The sequence below is a fragment of the Diplotaxodon limnothrissa genome, linkage group LG7 (assembly GCF_057381915.1).
Source record: "Diplotaxodon limnothrissa isolate DT_005_m linkage group LG7, D_limnothrissa_male_GT1.1, whole genome shotgun sequence".
Taxonomy (NCBI): Eukaryota; Metazoa; Chordata; class Actinopteri; order Cichliformes; family Cichlidae; genus Diplotaxodon; species Diplotaxodon limnothrissa.
In genome coordinates, this window is record NC_140602.1 from 46963241 (window position 1) to 46985919 (window position 22679).

The 22679-nt window shown below is 40.6% G+C and overlaps 1 protein-coding gene across 1 annotated transcript; it reads right to left on the bottom strand.

Moving 5' to 3' along the window:
- Positions 1 to 141: 141 nt before the first annotated feature.
- On the bottom strand, positions 142 to 22679 carry LOC146629020 (nipped-B-like protein B). Its single transcript, XM_085359778.1, has 46 exons — positions 22645 to 22679; positions 21250 to 21396; positions 20668 to 20833; positions 20280 to 20410; positions 17711 to 17819; positions 17469 to 17617; positions 17066 to 17196; positions 16319 to 16409; positions 15659 to 16183; positions 14044 to 15555; positions 12629 to 12811; positions 12290 to 12361; positions 12095 to 12184; positions 11905 to 12005; positions 11694 to 11780; positions 11379 to 11610; positions 10758 to 10909; positions 10574 to 10654; positions 10352 to 10452; positions 10129 to 10258; positions 9932 to 10014; positions 9665 to 9797; positions 9429 to 9572; positions 9257 to 9343; positions 8928 to 9145; positions 8732 to 8834; positions 8536 to 8634; positions 8168 to 8314; positions 7464 to 7598; positions 7259 to 7357; positions 7095 to 7148; positions 6878 to 6986; positions 6645 to 6781; positions 6389 to 6529; positions 6196 to 6289; positions 5183 to 5337; positions 4898 to 4988; positions 4590 to 4763; positions 4283 to 4473; positions 4037 to 4144; positions 3573 to 3773; positions 3293 to 3439; positions 2848 to 3194; positions 2586 to 2760; positions 2210 to 2398; positions 142 to 737 (listed from the first exon to the last, which is right to left on the bottom strand). The coding sequence occupies exons 2-46, from the start codon at positions 21311 to 21313 to the stop codon at positions 378 to 380; spliced, it is 8028 nt and encodes a 2675-aa protein (XP_085215904.1). The 5' UTR covers positions 21314 to 21396; positions 22645 to 22679; the 3' UTR covers positions 142 to 377.

Consider the following 22679-nt stretch of genomic DNA (forward strand, 5'->3'; position numbering starts at 1 on the left):
AATCCATCTGGTGCTAGTTTAAATTCAAAAACCACTTTATTAAGAACATCATCAATACACTAATTTCCAACATTCACTTTGTTTTTGTTTTTTTACAGAATTATGTTCAGATATAAACACGTTTTTTTAGTTCATCTATAATACAGTGGGAGTAAAAATCAAACAACCAAGTTGCTGCACAACAGCGAAGGAACTCCCACACAATGTTTTCCTAAACATTTCCTTCTTGTCTTTTTCTTGCCTTTGAACACGTGTGTATTTAGACAGACGTGTTTACAACACTCTTCCACCACCAGGACGTTAATCTAACTTCTGTGTATGTAACATATTGGATCCATAGTGTTGAGCTGTGCAAGATGTTTCACTAATCTCTTTGATTAACTCTTAGTCCCCTCCTTGGCAGCATACAGCGCCCGTAACGTCTGTGCCACTTTGTTCGTGAGCTTCTGTCCGCTTGTCAAAGAGATTTTCTTGCAAATAATGTCCGACTCCTTGATATTGTCAACCCAAGGCACCTTTTTGCGGCCGTCCCGTTTCTTTGCGACAGCCCAGGATCCAGAGTAAGATCCAGTCATCCAGTGTATACTGTAGCCATTTCTGGTCTTCTGGACAACCCTGGCAATCTGCGGTCTGTCTTTGTATTTGCGACAGTAGATGGCTACGATGTCCATTACCTCTACTGTCTCGTTCATGTTACCTGAATCCTCTGCACAGTCTCCACCTTTCCTTGGCTTTCGCTGTGAATGACAGGCAGTGTCAGAAACTCTTATTTATGTGGGGATAATACGTTAATGGATATGCTGTAGATACAATGCACTGTTAAACACTGAAAATCATTCTTCACGTCTGTTGTTTGTAAACATTAATATAAATGTACAGTACAACTTTGTAATATTGGCGGTGTTGAAGTAATCTACTGTAATTTATTTGGTTATGCTTTGCAGGGTTTAAGTACAGTGATCTGCCCTGTGGCTAAGTTCCTGCTGTATAAGTATGCTGCTAATCGAATGCACTTTAAAGCTGATCGTCAGCAAATTTGAGCACCTTTGTAAAAGCAGAGGTTTTAGCTGTTTTCTGCTCTAGAGCATTCAGATGTGTGTTAACATAGCGTCACATAGTGCCATGGACATTCCAGCAAAATCACCCCAAGGTCAGATTGTGCAATCCTTAAGAGAAACTGCAAAAAAAATCCAAAAGCTACATCTCAGACTCTACAGGCCAGTAGAAAGTTAAATGTTAAAGTTCATTAGCCAAAAGACTAAACAAGTACTGCTTGTTTAGAAGGGTTCCCAGAAGAAAGCCTCATCTCTCTAAAAAGAACACGGCCGCAGGGCTTAGATTTGCAAAACTGCATCTGAACAAACCACAAGACTCCTGGAACAATGTCCTTTGGACAGATGATGCCAAAGTGGAGATATTTGTTCATAATGCACAGCACCATGTTTGATGAAAACTAAGTGAGGATTTAGGTTTTGCAGCTACAGGATCTGGACACCTTGCCGTCGACAATGAACTCTTCTTTATAACAAAGTATTCTAGAGTCAAATGTGAGGTTGTCTGTCTGGCAGCTGACAGCAGCTTGGCTCAAACTGGGTCATACAACAGGGCGATGATCCTGAGCACGTTAGTAGAAAAAGAATGAAAAAGAAAAGAATCGCGGTGCTGTAACGGTCCAGTCAAATTGCAGACCTCAGCCTGACTGAAATGCTGTGCCGGGACCTTAAAAGAGCTGCGTCTAAATGAATGCCTGCAAACCTCAATGAACTGAAGTAATGTTTGGGCCAAAACTCTTCCATAAAAATGTAAGAGGCTGATAAAATCACACAGAGTTATTGCTGTGTTATTGCTAAGTTATTGCTGCTAAAGGTGGTTCTACAAGGTGTTGAATCATGGGGTGTTTTTCACAGGACTCCAGTCTGCTGAAAGCCCTCTTTTACACATGATTTTTATATCTATAATATTTGTCTGACCTCTGTAGAAGTGCTCAAATCATAACACTGTACATACTAACATTACCATAAGCCCCTCTCTACAGAGGAAAATCCAATAAATGTTCAATGGTGTGGGCGTCTTTATGTGTATGCATGCAATAAAAGTCAGTTTGCTTCAATCTGTCATTTTCTGGCACTTTTAACCCAGCATAACAAACACCACCACATATTTCCAGCATTGTAGCAGATACCATGAGGAAAACAAATAAAGTTCTTACAGCAGGGGGATCTTCATCCTCGCTCTCCTCATCATCTGTCTCCACTGGAGCTGCATGATTACTGTGGTTGTGGTTTCGGGGTTTTGGACCCCTCAGCAGTGAAGTAATGGCTTTGTTTCTGGCATTGGCATTTGCTTCACCGTCCTCGTCCTCTTCATCCCGATCCAAATGATCCATTAGAACCTTGAACTAAGAAATTGAAGGCAGAAAAAATGTAATAATGATCATTTCTACCCTGCACGTGTTTTACAAACAAGGACAAACAGTTTCTCAGACAGAAAACCAATAAGACTTCCCGTCATTATTACATGCAGACTAACGGACACAGCTACTGCTTATGTTTCCAAACGGAGACACGAGTATATTGAAAGCTTACATCCAAATACTGTTTTGCAATGTTCTTCTTGGCCTCGTAGCTGAGATCTGTGTTGGCCAGATCACTCCTTAGGTAATCCAGTGTCTGACTAGGGTTGAAGTGCACCTTAGATTTCCTGTTCACTGTCTTGTCATATACTTTGGCAGACTCTGTCGGTGAATACTTCTGGATTTTGCTGTAACACAAACAAAATTGCTCAGTAAAGTGATTTGCATTGCTCACAAAGAGATAATAAAAGATTAACATTTTCTCCGAGGCCCACCTGTCCGAGAAGCCGTACAGATTCTTCAAATGCTGTTTGAGCACCAGCACCAGCAAAATGCCCTGTGACGCACTAGCAAACTCCAGCAGAGGTTTGGTGTTTTCAGGCAGACGGTCCATCACTGCGTCCTCATCGTCCAGGTCAGAGTCGGAATCGGAACCCTTTTTCCTCTGCACTACATCTTCCTCCTCGTCACTGCTGCTGGATGTGCTGCTGCTTTCATCATCCTTTTCATCATCGTCGTCGTCATCAGAGCTGTAGCTCTTCCTGCGAGAATGCTTCTTCTTTTTCTTTTTCTTATTCATCTTCATCTTCTTTTCATGCCTTATAGGCTCTTTCTGTAAACACTGCACAAATGACAAAAGAAAGGTCAGATATGCATCTTCTCTTGAGCACAGCGACCAACCATAACAACTGATAAACAAAACTAGACAAAGCTTTGCACCTCTTTAAATGACTGGAGCAAGTTGCTACCAGAGACAGACAGGGTAATGTCTATATGATGCATGATGAAAAGAGGTTCCTCCTGGGTCTGATAAGGGAAGCAGGCCAAGTTATCTGCTATGAACAGCAGCATGTTCACCTCTGTTTTCTGCAGGAGACAAAGTCAAAAACGCACATTTTTAAATAACAAACAGGTGTAATTGCTCTTCTGAGGGCAAATACAGCAACCTAAATATCTCCTGACAAAGGCCAATCGTGCCAAAGTAAAGAGATGAACTTACAGAGCTGTCGTCAAACAGGTTGAGCAGGGAAATTAGAAAAGCCCGTCTATGTTGGCGGTTCCCACGGACCATGGTGTAGAGATGAGAGCAGAGAGCCGAGTCGGAGTCGTCGTGACGGAAACCACGAATGACAGCGTGTTTGGATCCATTTATGGCCTGTTGCACCTGATAAGACATCTTCAGCCCTGCGACAGCCTTCATCTGCAAACCCCCCCCCCCAAAAAACAGTGAGATAACTCATTAGGTGGGCACGTTAAATGATGACATTTGAAATACAATTTATTTTTAAAGCCTGAGTTTTTTAAGCAAGGTGTGAGTTAAAAAAACAAAAACAAATTGCAGAATGTAATAATAATATAAAAGTATTAGATGTAAATACATTTATTACACAGAAAGTTCTATTTTCCCACCTTTTTTTACACTTTCACATTTTTCCAGTTGTCAAAAACCACAAGCCAACTCACATGAATAAAGCCTGAGTATTTTTTGTCGATCTCCACCAGCTGCTGATCGGCCTTGTTCTTCATTGTTGGCTCCGGGTCTGTTCCCATAGCGATCAAGTAGGGCACACACTGAAACAACAATTTACAATTTACGAGTATGCAAACTGCAAAACATAAAAAATAAATTTCAAAAACCCACCTAAAAAAATATTCAGAAAATGTAAATAAACCTTATCAGGCTATACTGATGTAAGACTGTGAACACACCTGTACAGGGTGAATGAGGCCCTGACTAAGAGTCAGGGTGATGACACTCAAGGCAAAGTGCCGAACTGTGGACTGCGAGTGGAAGAAGGACTCCAGAACCTGCTTTAAATAAATCTGCATTATGGAGCTGCTCATGCCCGATGAGATGTCCCCCATTTCCTTGAGATCCTCTTGCTTGGCTTTATTCTTCCCTGAAGAAGCAAAAACATCAGCCTGGTGAGTGCGCAGGTGTCACATTAAGTGGCTGCCATGTTTCACTGCATGTGCATGGATAACAATGGACGTGAGCTGGAACTGTTAAACTCACATTCACGGTCAGCCTCCTGCATTCGAGAGTCCTCCTCCTGCAGGTATGTCTGCAGGTTTTTGAGGACCTGGATCTTCAAATTGACTGAACTGTTCTCGTCCGACAGGATGCTGTTATAAAGAACCTTCAACTCCTGCACAAACATGAGCTCTGGGTGCATGATGAACTGAAACCCTTGGAAGAGAGGAATTGATTTAAAATACAGATTTACAAAGAAAACAAAAGTCAAAGTTAAAAGAAAGCTGTAAACATTAAGTGACACTATAAACACATCTATACGAGCCTTTTCTGAGGTGTAGGATATATACCTAAACCTATGATTGCCTTGATCTGGACCTCCTCCTCTTCGTGAGTAGTGAAATACAGCAGAAGCTCCAACACTTTGTCCTTGATGACAATCTAAGAAACAAAGAGACCCAGCAATCAAAATAGCTCTTGCAGTCTTCATTCACATTCATTCATGCTGGGTACCCTTCATGCTGAAACTCTGCCTCCCAGTCTCAAAACAGGTCGATCTTTCATGAGTTAAGAGAATTTCTTAACAACAACTCCATGGAGCCACTACAACATTCAAGCGAAGGGCCAGGGTTTACCTTGTTAGCACCTTTGAACTCTTCTTGATCGAAATCAAAGTGTCGACACAGAGCCCCCACAGTGAAGAGCGAGCGCAGAAGAGTGGGTTTGTTAGCAGCCAGGGTGGAGCTGGTGGGATCCTCTTGGTGCTGTGTCTTGAGTTTTGCTAACGCTCCTATAAGATAACACAAACAGTCAAGTGAGCTTTAATGTGAAGTAATAAGTCGAACGACTGCATTTCCTGACCTGCGCTTATATAGTTTAGGTTTTCACAGAGCTTTTCATTTCAGGAGAATTTTTATTATCCACCAATTTGTACCTTTTCTGCTTTATTTCACAGTAGAAATGCCTTTGAAACAAAAAACTCAAGCATTAAGTGACAGTTCAGCATAAAGTGGAACACATCACGGTGAGGTTCTCAGAGACAAAAACAAAGACATGAAACAAGTAGGCAACGATTCCTTAGTAACAGTTCACAGACTAGCAACAACCCTTTTAAACCTGTAAAAAGGAGCTCACAACTAACTAGCTTTTGAGAGGAGAAAAAAAATCATAATATCAGCCATCATCCTTTTTCTTTCTGGCTGCTTATGGATCCACAGCGACAGAGGAAAGGCTGTGATCTACTGACTGAAATCATAACATTGTGTTTTGTGCATCAGCTTGGCACAAACTCATAACTGGCTTAAAGTACTGGCTCTATTAATACCTGATATTGATAATTTGTCGATATTTTGTTACTAACATTTATAACAGCCGATGACTGACAATTTAAAAGCAAGCAGGAGAGAGAACAAACACATTTTAACCATGTTGATGTTGGATAGTTTGCCCACCAGAGGGCACTCTGCAACTTCCCTATTGGCAAAGGTTTTCTGAGTCACAAAGAAAACAACCAGCTCGTCTGAGAGTGTGTGTTTGTTTTTAAACTCCACTGTCATATTAGATTAGTAAGGACTCTTAAATAACTAAACACAACAAATGTTTGGGAAATGTGGTTGTGTTTTGTCTTAAAAAAAGAAAAAATCCTTACCATAGTACCGATTAAAACAAGCCCAAACAAACTTGTAGTTGTGTGTGACCTTGTTCACGATAGCACCAAGACAGCTCACACAGTGTTGCACAACCTGGGGAGCACAAAAGGATGTATCAGAACAACTGTCTCACACGCTGTTTGTGGTTTTTAAAGCTACCTCTGAAAGCAGCGAGCTGCAAACGAGACCTACCGTCATGCCGTATTTGATGATAAGCTTCATTAGGTCTTCTTCGATGGTAGTGAGGAAAGTCGCACTCGGGTGTTCCATCAGAGGCACGACCAGCTCCAGGATCTTAGCCACGTTGCATATCACCATGAAGTCGTTCTGACTCTGACAGATGACAGCACAAAAACACATGGCAGCTTCACTGTCCAGGTCCATGTTTAGCTTGCCTGTGAGTATCTCAAACATTCGAAAAATAAAAAAAAACTATCACAGTACTTACATTGCACTTGGTGGTCAGGTAGGGCTGCATAGTCATGGCATGCTTAACCATTAACTCTGCCCTGATTTTACTAAACAGGTAGAGAGTGGTGATGCACGCTACCAGACGACCTGAGCTGACCCCTTTGTCCTCACAATCTGAGACACAAACACAACAGGGTTATTATCTGTAATAAGACTTTTAGAAGCAAATACACACCTATGTTTGTTCTTTTTTTAGCAAAATACATTTACCCGCAAGAGACTCCTCATATTTTAGTATATGTTCCACTAGATTGTCCACTAGCTGAACACAAGCCTTCCCTGCAGGTTTGTACGAAGCATCCTCCTCTGATTTCAGCAGCTAAAAAGAAAAAAAAAAAGAAAAATGACCCAACACAGTAATTAAAAAGAGTGCCAAATGAAAAAATGCAGACAAGCAGCTTCTGAGACAGCAACAAAGTCAACTAACATTTTGGAGAAGCTGCTCAAACCAGTCGTAGCCTGAGTCTTTACATGCCAACACCTGGAATAAAAAACAAAAAAAAACAAACACACAAGTTAGTTCATTTTACTTATTTAAATAAGATCACTTTTTGTTTTTTTGTTTCTCCCTTTTGTCCTGATAATACACACCACGTCTGTGATGTTCAGGATCTTTCTGGTCATGGCTTCTTTGTCGTGGCTCGGCGTCGGGGAGAACCAGAGTTTCTGGAATGTCTCATTCACCAGTTTCTGCAGAGGAAAAGATGTTTAGTTAGACACACTGTATATGAACGCTACTTCCAACAGTCGACTGTAAAAATGTACATTAAACAAAAACAACAACAAAAACACCAGCCTTGATCCCTTCCTCATCGTTGACCCTCCGGATCATCTTCACGCACATCTCGGTGATCTTGTGGAAGTCTGGCTGCTCTAGACAAATATCCCTCATGATCTTAATGACTCTTTTTCTCACACTGATGCCTGTGTCCTGACAAAGACGAAGGAACAACTGAACATTAGTTTCCTTTTGTTGTGACTTATGGAGTAAATCCAAAAGTATTACTTATCCAGTGTGTGTGTGTGTGTGTGTGTGTGTGTGTGTGTGTGTGTGTATGTGTATGTGTATGTATATATATATATATATATATATATATATATATATATATATATATATATATATATATATATATATATATATATATATATATATATATATATATATATATATATATATATATATATATATATATATATATATATATATAAAAAACACTGAAAATGATAGATAAATATAATGGCAAACAGGAAGAATAAGAGAAAATAATAACAGAAATATATTCCTGCAGTTCTTCACTTGATCTTTAGGTGGCACTGTAGGAAAAAAATGTTTTAAACTCTTATGAACTTTTGTATTTTGAATTAAACTTTCCAGGACAAATTTCTCTTTACAAACCCATAAAAGAACACATGTTGTGATTAAAGTAAATCTAGACTTTAGCACATCAATAGGTTAACACTCATGTAGTTAAAGGACTGGAGGAAAGAAGAAGAAGTTACCAGTATCCTTTCAATGAGCATGTCATAGTACTGCTCAATGAGCTCAGGTCGACTTAGCACAAAACGGCCGAGGAGCTCCACAGCAGCCTCTCGCACACTGGTGGAGTTGTCCATGAGGCGACAATGAACCCCACGTTGCATGTCCAGCTTAAAAAAATAAAGAAGGAAAATTAGTTTAGGACAGTGACAGGACAGAACTATAGCTATCAATCTCTGTGGCATCGAGCCATGAGCAGCACGTTAGCAAGGCAGCATTTACAGCTCTGGTGCTCAGTTGCGGACAAATCTGCACAGTCACAACAGCTGAAACACGTTCTGTGTCAGACAAGCTGCAAGAGCCAAGTAGCAGTCGATACTGAATGACCTACCCGTGCCAGGATACTTGGATCTACAGCCACTACTTCAGAGAGACACTTCATAGCTTTAGTTCTGACTGCAATAGCACTCTCTCCCAGCACTCTCAGGATCTAGTTTGAAGCCATAGAGAGAAAAAAATTAATGACAGCTGACACAATATAAACAGTCACTGGTGTTTAAGCTAATTCAAGCTAATGATCATCTTACCTGTGATAAATAAATATCAAAGCTTTGTGCAAACGGCCTCATGGAGGCCAGATATCTAACAATCAGACAGGAGTCGTTGTAGTTTATTGTGTCAGAGTTCATCCTGAAAGAAAAGTCGAGAGGATCGTTTACTATAAGGATGAGAGGACAAACGAGCAATGTGGCGAAGTAGTGTCGTGAGTGAAGCACTATTTACCTCAGGGAACTGAAATGCGATGTTGACGTCTTGACGGCCTTGCGGAGGAATTTCTTCCTTGCCTCCGCCTTCTGCATGATCTCGGCGGTCGAGTCAACATCCCTGGAATGATGGTGACCTTTCAAGTCCTCGTCGTCCTCACTTTGAGACTTCATTGCCTTTTCTGCCTCACTTGTAATGTCCCTGAACCACTGGGCAATATAAAACTTCCTAGCAAACTGGATGAAACAAACACATAAATATATAAGGGCAGAGTATAATACATCTTTTTAAAACACGAAAGCAGTTCCGTAGATTTTAGTTCATGAAAAATCAAGTTAAAAACACACCACCAATGATGGATCCGTCTCAATGTTCTCATCTAGGTAGCCGAGCAAAGCCTTCTGTAGTTTTGGTATCTCGTTGCTGCCTTCAGTCTGTGAAAAAATGCCAAAAGCATTTTAAAAGCAGATCGACATCTTGGTTGGTTTTTTATCTGTTAAACAAATTCTGTTAGTCTACCTCTCTGAGGATGCGGTCAATAGCCTTTTGGTCCATCTTGCTAGTGACAGCATCTTTACGCAGACGGGAAGCGACAGTGCCAAGGTAGTCCAGCGATGCCACCCTAAGTGCCATTTCTGTCTGCTTGTTACTGAACTGGTGCACCTGGAACACAAGACAAGGAGGAGAAATGTCATAAGAAAACCAAACATCTGCAACTTTTTCCTAGTGGGCAGATGACGAGTGGTGACACTCACCAGCAACCGGCCCAGTAAACTCAGGAGCAGCTCAGCAGCAGGCCACTCAGGCTTGTTAACTGTAGACAGCAGGTCATGAACAAAGTTCTCAAACAGCGGCCTGTAATCCTCCTCTCCCTGTTTACTGCCACACCTGAAACATGCAGAGTACTTACAGAATAGCAACACATGCAGTGCAGCTTATTCCACAGAAAAAGATACAACATATAAGGAGTCACAGTCACACAGACATGACAGGTTATAGCAAGAGTAGGAACAATGACTTACTTCTTGAGGAACACAGATAAGAAGTTCTGAGCTGTCCTCATGGCAGTTTCATAAGAGTTTGTAATAAGAACATCTTTATCCACCTAGACAATAAATACCCAATAAAAAACAGTTTTAGCATTTCTTAAAATACATGTTTTGGGTATTTATTGAAGGCAAATATGGTTTTAAAAAATCTATTAAAACCTTAATGTCACCTTCTTATTGTGCTCATCCTCTGTCTCTTTCTCAGAGGGAAGGTGGACCACACACTGGATGAGCTGAAGAACAAGGGCTGTGACCATCTGGATATACAAAGGTTCTCCATCTGAGTCACTGCTGTTCAGCCTGGGGAGTATGAGACATCAGTGTCCTTATGTTACACTGGGGGCCTCAATAAACATCTGATATTGAGCAAATATTTACTCTGGTTGTAGTTACCTGAAATTCCTCAGGCTGCGTTTACTAGTCGGCAGTCTGGCCAGGGAGGTGAAAATCTCTTCAAGAATGAGCTGCCTGTGCTTCTTGTAATGAGAAAACACCTACACGAGAGTCAAACAAGAAACAACCGCATCAAAATACACCAGTCCAGACGTCACACTGAAGCATCCCATCAAAAACTTAATCCAAATCAATTTCAGAAGCACCTATAGTAATACTCACCGCAGTCACTAGTGTGATGGCACATAACTGCAGTTCACTAACATTCTCCACAAAAAATGGTGTAATGCCAAGGGTGGACACCTAAAAGATGGGCACAAAAGCAGTGAGATATGAGTTAACTCAACAGCCAAGGTGACATGAGGACACAAATCTGAGTGATGTGAAGGCAGATTCAAAACTGCACCTGCAGAATTGTGGTGTCAGTAAGCAGCTGGATTTCAAGGAGCTCAGAGATGCTGCTGATGATATCGCACACTTTGTTGTAGAGCAGGACTACCACCTTCTGTTTGTGGGTAGAACATTTGGCTCTCTTGGACTTTGAAGTATGCATGCCACCTGGGTGAGGAAGATCCGATAAATAAACAAGAATAAATTATTTAAACAAAAAACCCCAGAAGTAATATGTTAGAATTTCTCAGATATTCTGACACAATCTTTAGATTCAAATCCAGGGTCTTAACATCAGCTGATAAGAAATACTTGATGTTACAGCCCACAATGTACCGTATGTTACATGGGAGGAACTTTGGTAAAGGTAAATGCATTAGTTTTAGATTTAAAATGATTTGTGGCCAAAAGGAGGACAAGAGAATTTGAAATGTATAAAAAAACTTCTATTAGTCACACCAAAAGTCACTGGCTTTATTATCAAGCACTACCAAAATACCGTAAGAAATTCAAGTAAGTAAAGTTTTAAAAACTCCTAAATGCTAAAATACACACATTTTTTTAATCTCTTGGAAATCATGATTATTGCTGTACGTGTTAAAACAGCTAAAAAGAACGGAATAAAACTGTGGCTGACCTCCGTGGGGATCCACTCTGTAGACTGGGTCATACTGAGGGTACAAAGAGTTTTGCAGATGGAACTTGGTGTACTGCAGCACCCTCTCAATCACATCTTCTATATAAACAGCCTTTGGCATGTGCGGAGACGTCATTATGTTGAGTGCAGTCAAACAAGCATCGGCCGACTTGGTCACTCGCTCCATGATGAGGTTGCGCCACAACCGCTCCTCATCCATGGAGTCATTACCCTATGATTCAGTTTTTTAAAAAAGGAAATAAATTTCACATTTTGTGCCTGAACAGCATAACTAAGATCAGGCTGAGAACTTACATGGTTCATTAGTGTAGAAAGTTTGACGCTGTCCTGAATGTTCCTCTCCAAAATATTCAAAAACTTCACCAGTTTACTAGAAGAAAACTGCAGAAAAAAATAATTGGTTACTTTAACCGTACAGTAGGTGTCATTTAAGGTTGTTTACAATGACAAAATGCTGTCACCATGAGTGTAACAATTTAACACTGCAAGAACATGTCCTTCTCACCTTGTTAGAGATGCCCATAGCTTTAATCTTAGCAGAATCGCTGCCCAGCTCACTCAGCTGCTGCTTTCCAAGTAAGAGCTCTTGAGGTATTTCATCATCATCTGGCACAGAGTTACAATGTCACTATTTTTTAATGTGACACTCGATAAATGTCAAAGAGTCTGAAAACAGCAGAGTAAATCATAACTACCTGCGGCAGTGAGGTCCACATCTTCGAGATTCTCAAGAACGCTGTCAATATTCGATGCAAATCTCTTAAATGTGGAGGAGTCCATCATCTCTGTTAGATTAACGTCATTGAGAACTGATTAATACAAATACATTATGTTTTAATAAAATTAATTATGAATTAATTATAAAAGAATTCAAAGTGCCAGGTCAATACCCTCTGGTGTCAACTTGGAATCATAAATCTTCCTGTTTTTCAGTTTATCCTTTTTCTTCTGCTTTCTGGCAACTAAACACACACACACACAATAGTACCCAAATCAGCAGCAGCAACAACCAACCCTCAAGCCATCAACAGAGAAACAAATTGATGTTGTATTCTACACACCCCAGGAACTGGAATGACCAATTATTTTAAATAACGATAATCTGAATGACAGGACAGCTGTAATCTAATCAAAAAGTGAAAGCACGGGCTTCACTGGCCACCACATTATTTGATTATCCACTTATCCACTGGTAAGCGTATGCAAAAAAATAAAAATAAAAATCTGACCATCACTCAGGCTCGGTGGGAGAGAGCCTTCATCTGAATCTTCATCTCTCCAGTCGCGCTGACGGCTACCAGACCCTCGGCGAGCGTTATGAAAACCTCCACTTCGACGGTGTTCTCCAGAACCTCTTCTCTCTTCATGCTTCCACGTCTTATCGTGGTCTTTCTTTTTCTTTTTCCTTGCATCTAAAAAAACAACAACAGAGAAGAGTACACGTTGAGACAGCATCTGCATTGTAAAGTTACTGCTTTACATGCAATTAGGGCTATAATTTATAATTAGGTCTAATTTTTAGGAAAAAGTTACATTTTTGTAATTTTGCTTTTGCACACCAACACTGGTGACTTTAACTCAAACAGTCAAGGTGTGACTGAAGTGCACACTTTGAGCTGTAATCCAAGAGGTTTTGTAAAAGTACTGCATTAACTCCATTGTTAGAGGGTCAAAAGTTATTGGACAAACTAATACAAATGTAAAAATAAGGATTGTTTTTAATACTTGAAAAGACTCTGCAGTCTAAAGGTTTTATTGTCATTCTGACAGGTTTTGTTTTGTTTTTCCCGCCTAATGATGGCGTCTTTCTCTCATTACTCTTTGGACCTCATCCTAAGTTCCAATTAAAAGCTACCAAATTCAAGTTAAGTACTTGGGAGTTAGACATTTTATCTGATTCATCTGTCATTAAATAACAAGGGAACTGGCTTCTTCTGGCCACGAACCTGCTTTTATTTCAACTGTCCACTTGCTTTTGAGCCTCTGAAAATAGAGGACTATGTATAAAAATGGCCATAATTCCTAAAAAATTCATGTAATACTTTTGTTAAATACTGGTTTGACTTAAAATGCACAATAGTGGTGCACAAAGAAAACAAAAAAAAATGCATCACTATCAAAATACTGTAAATAAATAAAAGGAAATTCCATCAGAAGTAGAGACAGTAAAGCACTTTGGTAGATTTTACAGAATTCCCATGTGCTCTTCTAAAAACTTGCAATTTTTAAGGCCTAACATTATCACTAATTTAACTGTAATTGAGATTAAACATGCTTCAATAGTGGCCTGGACAAGTGGGCAGCAGACACTTTAACAATATTAAACAAAAACAGATAGAAAAGCAAGTGTAACACACTACAAAAGGATGAACACAATTGCCAGAACACATGCAATGCTCAAGGTCAAAACAGGAACAATTTCAATTAAATTTCTGTGCAACTTTAAGAGGAAGCACATCCACCAGGAGTAATATTTTCTCTTGAACTGAACCATAGCAACAGGTACTGACTATTTCAGGTCCTTATGCAGATCGTGGAAAAAATGAGCAGCATTTTTAGAAGCTACTGTGGGAGCAGAGGCGATACATGATTTCAGTTTTTACACGACTGAGAACATGAGATTATAAAAGGCAGCGATACTCACGCTCATTGTCAGAGTCTTCATCGTCATCCTTGTCTTGGTCATCATCCGAGGCCAACTCAGCATATTTGGATCTCTTGCTAATCATACTGTGGCTTCGCTTGTTTGTCCTCTCACAAAATGACCAGTTCCTGGATCTGGAGCCGTGCGCGTTCCTGCTTTCCTTAATGATCTTTTTCACCTCATCAACGCTGAGTTTTTTAACCACGACAACGGGTTTAGCTCCTTTGTTTAAGTTATCTACCAATGAGACTCTCTCCAGCCTTACTCGCGGTTCGCTCCAGCCTTCTACTAGTTTATTTGGGGGATCTTTATCTTTTCCATCTCGTTTCAATTTAGGAATCACAAAGTTCTTCAGGGTCCCTGACTTGCCACCCAGCAGGTACGAGGGGAATTCGCTCGGTTTGGCCTCAAAGGACTGACGTTTGTCTCCAGCTTGGCACTTAATGTTGCCGTCCTCGCTTGTCTTTTGGTCCTTATTTTGGGGATTTTTAAGGCTGGAATTGCCTGTCCTCTGTCGACTATTGGGGTCAGCTGATTTTTTGCTTCCATCGTGCTTTAGTCTGGTGCTGTCAGGTTTAGTATGCGGGTCAGCTAAGTTTCGACTGCAGTTTTCTCTTAACATCTTCTGTTTCCTGTCCCTGTCCTTGGCTTTGTCTCTCTCTTTCTCTTTTTCTATGTGTCTGTCTTTGTCCCTGTCTCTCTCTTTTTCTATGTTTTTTTCTTTGTCCCTGTCTCTCTCTTTTTCTATGTTTTTTTCTTTGTCCCTGTCTCTCTCTTTCTCTTTGTGTCTGTCTTTGTCCCTGTCTCTCTCCTTCTCTTTTTCTATGTTTCTCTCTTTGTCCCTGTCTCTTGCTCTATCTCTATCCTTGTGTCTTTCTCTGTCCTTATCCCTGTCTCTATCCCTGCCTTTGTCTTCTCCATGTCTCGAGCGCTCTGTCTTGCTCGTGTTTTTTGGGGTGTCGGGTCGGTTTTCAAGCATTCGGTGGCTGTTGTGATTCTTTTCCTCTTTGTGGCGTGACTTTGAATGCTTGTCAAGTTTCTGCCGTGAGGGGTCTGGCCTTCTGTCATCTGACGGTCCCTTGCTGCTGTCACTTTTGTCGTCATGTCTGTGTTTTGATTCACGCTGGCTTTCCTGCTTCTGTTTATACATTTCCGGTTGTCCATCTGAGCCAGACTTCTGGAGAGTGTCAGCATGCTGCTTGATGATCCCAGGTCTGTCATCACCAACCCTTTTGACCTTTCCATCGGGGTTTGACTTCAGACGACGTAGGTGATCCTCACACAGCGGCTGTGATTCCAAGACCACTACAGGCTGTCCTATTACTCTGCCAGCTTGCTGTAGATCGATACTGACCATCAAAGCAGGCCGACTGGCACCATTACTTGCAGCATTCGTCTTCTTGGGTGTCATCTTGCTGACACTGTTGCCCCCATGAATGGCAGCCCCATCATTTGACTCTGTCCCGGGTTCCTGGGGATAGGAGTCTTGTTTCCGTTTCTTCAGCGGCTTGTCTGAAAGAAAGAACACTACAACTTAGCACCTCTACACAAACAACCTAACAGATGAGAAAAACATGCTAAGAAGCACAGGGGAAAAACAAACACAGATTTTCACCTTTGTCCTGAACTTCTTTAGACCATCGTTCTCGGTCACTGGCTGACTCGCGTTCTATCCTCTCAATCTCTGCAAGTGTGTCTATTTCTGTATCATCAAAGGAAACTCTGCCAGTGACACCAGTTTCAATGGTATTTGACCGCACAGCAGCCTGTTGACAGTTTGCTTGATCGTCAGCTCCTAACTTGTTTGGAACTTCCTGGGCAGGTTTTGATAACTGGTTATTATTATTATTATTGATCATAACTGTTTCATGGTCCAATTCCATATGTGCCTCAGGGGGAAGCTCCTCAGATTGATCCACGTCTTGAACCTTTACTCTGGACAGTTTTAAGGTCAGCTTGGTCGAGTCTTTTGGTGAACTAACTATATCGTACAAGGCATTTTTTTCCATCGGATCACTTTCTTCTTTACTCCTCTCCTTATGTTTCTTCTTGCGATCAGACGAGGTGAGGATTTGGTCAGGCGGTGCACCTTGTGGCACATCAGCTGGAGGCGACTGCATTATGAGGGAAGGCCTAGACCCTGCAGAAACACAAAGTATTTGATGGAATTGTGAAGACCACAGATTTAAGCCAAACGTGATTTCTGTAGCAGTGTATTAGGTTTTTTTGCGAAGACACAAAAATGAAGAATTAACTTGTTGCTAAGGCAGCATACTTTGTACAGTCTCTTCACTCCCAGCTGGAGAACATGCCGACTGTGGGGATCTCACTGAAAATGCAGCAGCCTTCATTGGAGAATCATGCTCCTATTGAAACACAAGACATTTCTTATTATTTTAACAGTCAGCTAGATGTAAGAGTCACCAGACACGATACAATATTTTTCTGATTTTTTATATTTTGGGATATCCCGAGTATTGCAATAACACATATTGTGATTTATCACCTTTTTCAACTGCAAATTACATCCTCAAAGTTAACCTTTGTCAATATCTGCTTTATCCAATAATTTACCTTACTTTAGTTGTGACAAAATTAGATTGTTAAGCACACACTGCCATAAATGTTGCCATAAGATGGGCTCAGTCTGCTTTCAGTCTGTGACTGAATGGGATCAAGTTAACTGTCCTGTTTTTACTCATTAGTTGACCCATTAGCTTGCTCTGAATTAGTCGGTAGCGTTGTCAAGCTAAATGTGTCTAGTGCTGGGTAGTTTTTTGGTTGAGCTGATTTAATCGAAGTTTGCTCAGCTAGCATCATCTCATCTGCATGAGACGAACCATTTTGTTTATAGTATTTCCAGAGTATTTTAATTTATTAAGTCAAATATCAATATTTGGTCTCCCTGTATTGATGCAATAATGCCATGTAAAATATCCCAACACTGTGCTCTATTTATTTTTTCACCCACGCCTAGTTTGAGCTGAGGTCCAGTTCATGATATCTTGAATTTCCACATTACCTCATTTCCCAGTCTGTGAGCCACGTTCATGTAGTCTTCATCTGAGCCCAGTCTTGCATTGTGATTCGATAAATCAGTTGATAGATGTCCAGAGACTTTGCTGTCATGGATATTTCTCAAGCCACTCGTAACTGAAACGAAAATGAAATTAAAATTCTAGTTAGATATTTGCTCATTTTCTCACCACTTAACGGTGTATATAAGTTAATAATGTTATTAGGGATCAGTTAAGTAATTTGCATACAACCAGCTAGGTCTATCCAAGTCACCATGTGCACTGTTACTGGTTGCTGAAGTACACAAATGCACATAAAACTTCAGTTTGCTATTTTCTGTCGTTACTAAAAGCAATTCGACATGCAGCTTATGTGATACTTTTCTCTTGACCAAACATTACACTCACCTTGCTGAGCGTGTTGGTGTTGGGAATAACTGGGTGGATTGTACTGCATGTAGTCCGCGGGACTCTGGGGTGTGTAGGGACTAGGTATAGGGCTGTTCTGCTGGGGTACAAAGCGTGGCCCTGAACCAGACTGCGGTGATGTAAAGCATCTGCAGATGAGGAAAGCAAAGGAAAAGAAGCCTTAGCTGAGGAATACATGCCTCTGATTTTCATGATCAGACAATACGGTGGCACTGCTTTACCCAGAGGGGCTCTGAGGGACAGTGGTTTGCTGATAGTTTGAGGCTGGACTCCCATGGACCTGATTCTGAGTAATCTTATACTGCTGCACTATTGGCTGCAGCATTACACCTATGAGATAAAGACAACAACAAAAATTAGACACATATCAAACAAGAAGCTCAGCATGTGCATTTCTCCAGCTAAACCAAGCCTGCCTACTGAGTAGGAATACTGGGTTCACTATATTATAATATAAAGCAGGTTATTTTTCTCATTCCAGGATATTAAGTCTATAATAAGTCTTAGCAAATAAGTATTTTATAAATTATCCTGATCCTGTTTAAACATAATAATATATATTTTCTCTACCACTGAGGCATGAGGAAGAAAGTTGCAACATTAAATATGCAGGATGAAAAACTGTGTTAAAGACAACATTTCAGATGCAAAATAAAGTGAACACTTAATACAACAGGTCTGCTACAATCTTGCCCATCCTTTTCCATTAACCATGCAGGAAAGGTGTCCATTCCAGTCTGCGATCATTTTGAGGGCATGTTTAGTGATGGTGGTTGCATTACACAAAACATGGTTTCACAGTCCTAACAGTGGGGTGATCGTCTCATAATGCAAGTTTGTTTGCAATGTCAGAGCGTTTGGTACTAAACTGCAGGAGCAGCATTATATTTTCAAGTAATGAAAATAAAATCTGACAAAGTGAATTTCAGAGTGACGAAGAAAGAGGTTAGTATGGCGAGAATAAACCAAAGCGGGAGGCTATGTACATTATCATCCATTAGCATTAAATGATGCTTGACTCCACATTTTTACGGGCTGTGAGTGTGGTCATTACCACAAACACTTGTTTACTTTTTCTTGTTTTCATTTTGCATTTGCCACTGTCCTCAATAATGATGCCTAAATGTTTGCTTTAATATTATTATAATATTATTAATAATTGCTACAATTACCACCTGTGACTGTGAGATATTGCGGCTGTTCCTATAATAATAAAACTTTCCCAAGCTAAAGCCAAAGCCAAATATGAAAATGTCTATGGCAATGAGCAATCTAGCCGATGACAACAAAACAAACAGAGCTAGGCTGTTTCTCTCTCTGGCTGTAAATTTTTTTGACAGATCCTATTTATTATTAATTCCAGAGACCCGAATTATATTAGGGTGAATAAACATCAACAGGTATTTTTTAACCTAATGAAGACATCAAAAAATAGTGTTCTGTTTTTGTTTGTTTTTTTAATTATCTGAGTTTATAACCAATATGAAGATAGATTTAAAGGGCTTTTTCACACAAGTCCCAACGAAGAGCTTAACCTCTAATGGGAAGCCAGATTTTGAGACATTTGTCTACCAGATTTATACAGCTACTGCAATCCACTAGAAACAAATGAAAAGATAAAAATTCCCTACTTTAAATAATCAACAGACCTGGATAGAAGAAACAGTCTCTGTAAAAAAAAAAAAACTAATTAAAGGATGTGCTAAACAATAAAATTGTATAAAAGATATTTCTTTGGTCCTATAGCTTAGACCTTTAATGTAGTTTCACTTGACAAGCTAAAGATTCCTGGTTTGACCCCAGAAGGAGACACAAAACCCTTTGAGGTTTGCATCTGGCAAATAAAAACAATCAAAAAATTCTGCCAAATTAAACATCCGGAGCTACCCACTGTGGTGAGCCCTTGCAAATAAGGGAACATAGCTTCATTTAAAGACTAGGACTTTAAAGACTAAAGTCTTTAAAGACTTTAAAGACTAGGAGATAAAAGAGCCAGGATCTGTCCAAACAACTAGGTGAAGATGCCTTGTGACTGCCGAAACTGATTTAAGACAATTATTTTATGCACGCTGTAGGCAATTGACTAGAAAGCTGGTCACCAAAACAAAGAATAGCCCTGTTTTTGTTGTTAGTTACGAGACAGCGCAAACCTGGCCATCCCACGACAAACACAAAACTTACTGGACCATTACTGTTGTTGATCAAGTGATTAAGATAACTTCTTCAAATTCCATACAGGGGCTGTTTTTCACTTTCTACAGGCTGATCTATCGGTGCAAAGGGCAAATACACAAGTATCTGTAGTTAACATTAGCATTTGTCCTCACCTTTTGTGCTGAAACAATGTAACCGCCAATGCTCACCCATTAAAACTAAACCTGCATTTATACAAAAACTCGGCAACACACTTGCCAGTGGTTTCCATATTTGTCTTGCCACTCCCTAGTATGTCTTACAAGGGGGGAAAAAACAAAACAAAAAACATCAATGACAGCTCAGTTCTTGTAATCAGCGCGATGCAATCCAGCAGTAACAGTGTGAATAGTTGCACTTTCCTGTAACAGGCTAAAATGCTTATTCTGTGTGGTGTGGTGATTCCAGAGTTTCCTCCTGTGGTGACAATGACTGCAGTGTGGGAATCACACAGGATGAAACAAGGCCTAAGTAGCACATCCAGCAAAAGATATGCTCAGGTGAATAATTAAGCTAAACTAAGGTACCCGCAGAGAGAAAGCATGCAGCAAGATCAACTGCAGAGTCAACAGCAATGTCTCAGTGTCTCCTCCTTACCACCCAGAACCTTGTGCTGGGTTTGCATACTTTTGTCCCTGAAGATTTTGGGATTCCTGGACAGCAAAGTTTGTAGGAGCATTGGCATGTCGCCCTCGGGTTCATCGTTGCCCAAGTTGTCCTTCAACTCTCTGGAAAATAAACATAAGAACAATCTATGTTACAGGTAAGAGCCACCTATTCCCAAAAGCCAGCTACTGTAATGTGCTCACTGGCATTAAATTGGCAATACCCGACTATAGTACTGAGCTAAACAGTCATTACTCTGAAATAACACACTGTCAGGGCAATAGTTTATGTGCAATTCAAAAATAATTTAAGAGTTAAAAAAACAAAAAAACAAAACAGTACTGCAGCGAGGTATGAAAGATCAGCGAGTGAAACTTACATGTGTTCGGTGGAAACCTGGTTAAGGCTATGCGCCAGCTGAGTCACTAGACTCTCGTCTCGACACACCAGCAGGCTGCTGACCTCTTCTGAGATCCTTCCATTGTAGAGGAGGCTCTTAGCAGTGGTGGCAGGTAGGGGAGAAGGCAAAGGAAGCTGGTTCAACACTGAAAGGACAGTTAAAAGAAAATCATGGCATAAAACTGTACAGGGAAACGCCTGTAAGGATGCCCAACTTACATGCACTATGTAGAAGTAATGTAAAAGTAACACTTTGTTTGGCAATGCACTATTTAAATTTGCAGCAACATTCTAATCTGGATAAACAATCCAAAGGTTTCAGAATGTGTATTAAATGCAATGATGCACACAATATATTTTACATATGTTTCTTTTTTTCATTTCTGAAACTGATATAGGGCACATAAATCTATAACCTCTGAATTGACAATAACTAGTATTCAGGTGTTCTTATAACTACATGCCCAGTTAATTTCGGCCTGCTTGGCATTCAAGTAATCACTAGTCTTGCCTCATTTTAGTCTGAATTCTAGTGTTTAAGCTGTGATGATGTTGCACTTACAGTCTGTTAGGCTAGCAATTCCAGCAAGAGTAGTGATGGGAACATGAGGCATGTCACCATTCATGCTGAAGATGAGGTCAAGAGGTCGTGTCAATGCACAGGTTGGTCAATATCACCAATCGTCCTATATGTCACATCGCCAAAGTGCTGCAAAAGACAGAAAAAAAAGTGGCAACAAGACTGAATTAAGAAATGGCCCATTATTTTTACAGACAGCTATAGTGTACTTGCTCTGGGATGGGGATTAGAAATGGTATGAGTTCACGAGTGGGCATTATTACAGTGCCAGCATAACTGAATCTCTGAGGTACACGAGTCACACAGGCCCCACAACAAGCCTGGGCATGGCTTTATCAGTTATTGATTTAAGGCTCTGTTGGAAATGCTACCTTGCTCCCCGGTACAATTTCCCCTTATATATATACACAACTTGAGGATATGCAATCCAGTTGCGAAATTTCAACCTGCTCTAAATCGAAAATACAGTGAGAGCGGAAACACACCGGCAATCAACTACATTAGATCTCAAACGCACGTCGTGCACTGGCAAGTAGACTCGAGTGGTGACAGCTCTCATTTAATCACTCATTTAAAAAAAACACAATAAAGTGACACCGATTGTGTTTCTGTGTGTTGTTTTTGTGTCTCTGGCATCTTGAGCTTGCTTGTCCGTGTTTATACTTTCAGTTTCGCCGACGGAACATACAAAACAAAATCCAAAGGCGATTTAAAAAGAAAAAGCCACTGTTAGCTAATTATGTCTCAAAATTCTTCTTTTGTTTCAGAGCCAGTTAAGATTCCCGGGACTGCCCGGAAACAAAACAGAGACATTAGCTCGTCTTGACAACACTTATAACTACATTAATACTCTGTTGTTATTATTTTTGTTGTTTCATACCCTTGCTAAGAGGAAGAGCGGAGCGACGACGTCTGTGAAAGTGACAAAAATGAACTCGCGGTTAGCCGGCTAGCAACAACTGAAGATGTAGCTAATGTATGCTAACTGGCTAGGTGTAGCCTTATCTGTAACTTGCATTAGCTAGCATCACCGGGAGTGCATCAAACCCGGTTAGCCGTGTGCTGCTTATTCGATATCGCTCTTTTTACCGCACGGGTCGCGTATCGCTTTAGATTAGCACTTCGCACTTGCTGTGGCCTTCATCGTCGCATCTCCAGCTATGAAAGTGGACCTCGGACTTGCCTAAGGAAGCGTAACCCCGACCCGACGCCAAGGAGGCAGGGGTACAAAGCACAGACCCCCCATCACAAATCAGAATTACCCCCTCGGCTGATTTCTGTAACGGCTCCCGGTGGCTGTCTGACGGCGGAAAACGCGCAGGGAGGTAAACAATCTGCCCGAAAAGAGGCTGTAACAGTTGAACCTAGCTTATTTACCTCTGGATGTGATGAGAAAGAGAAGTGGTTCTGGT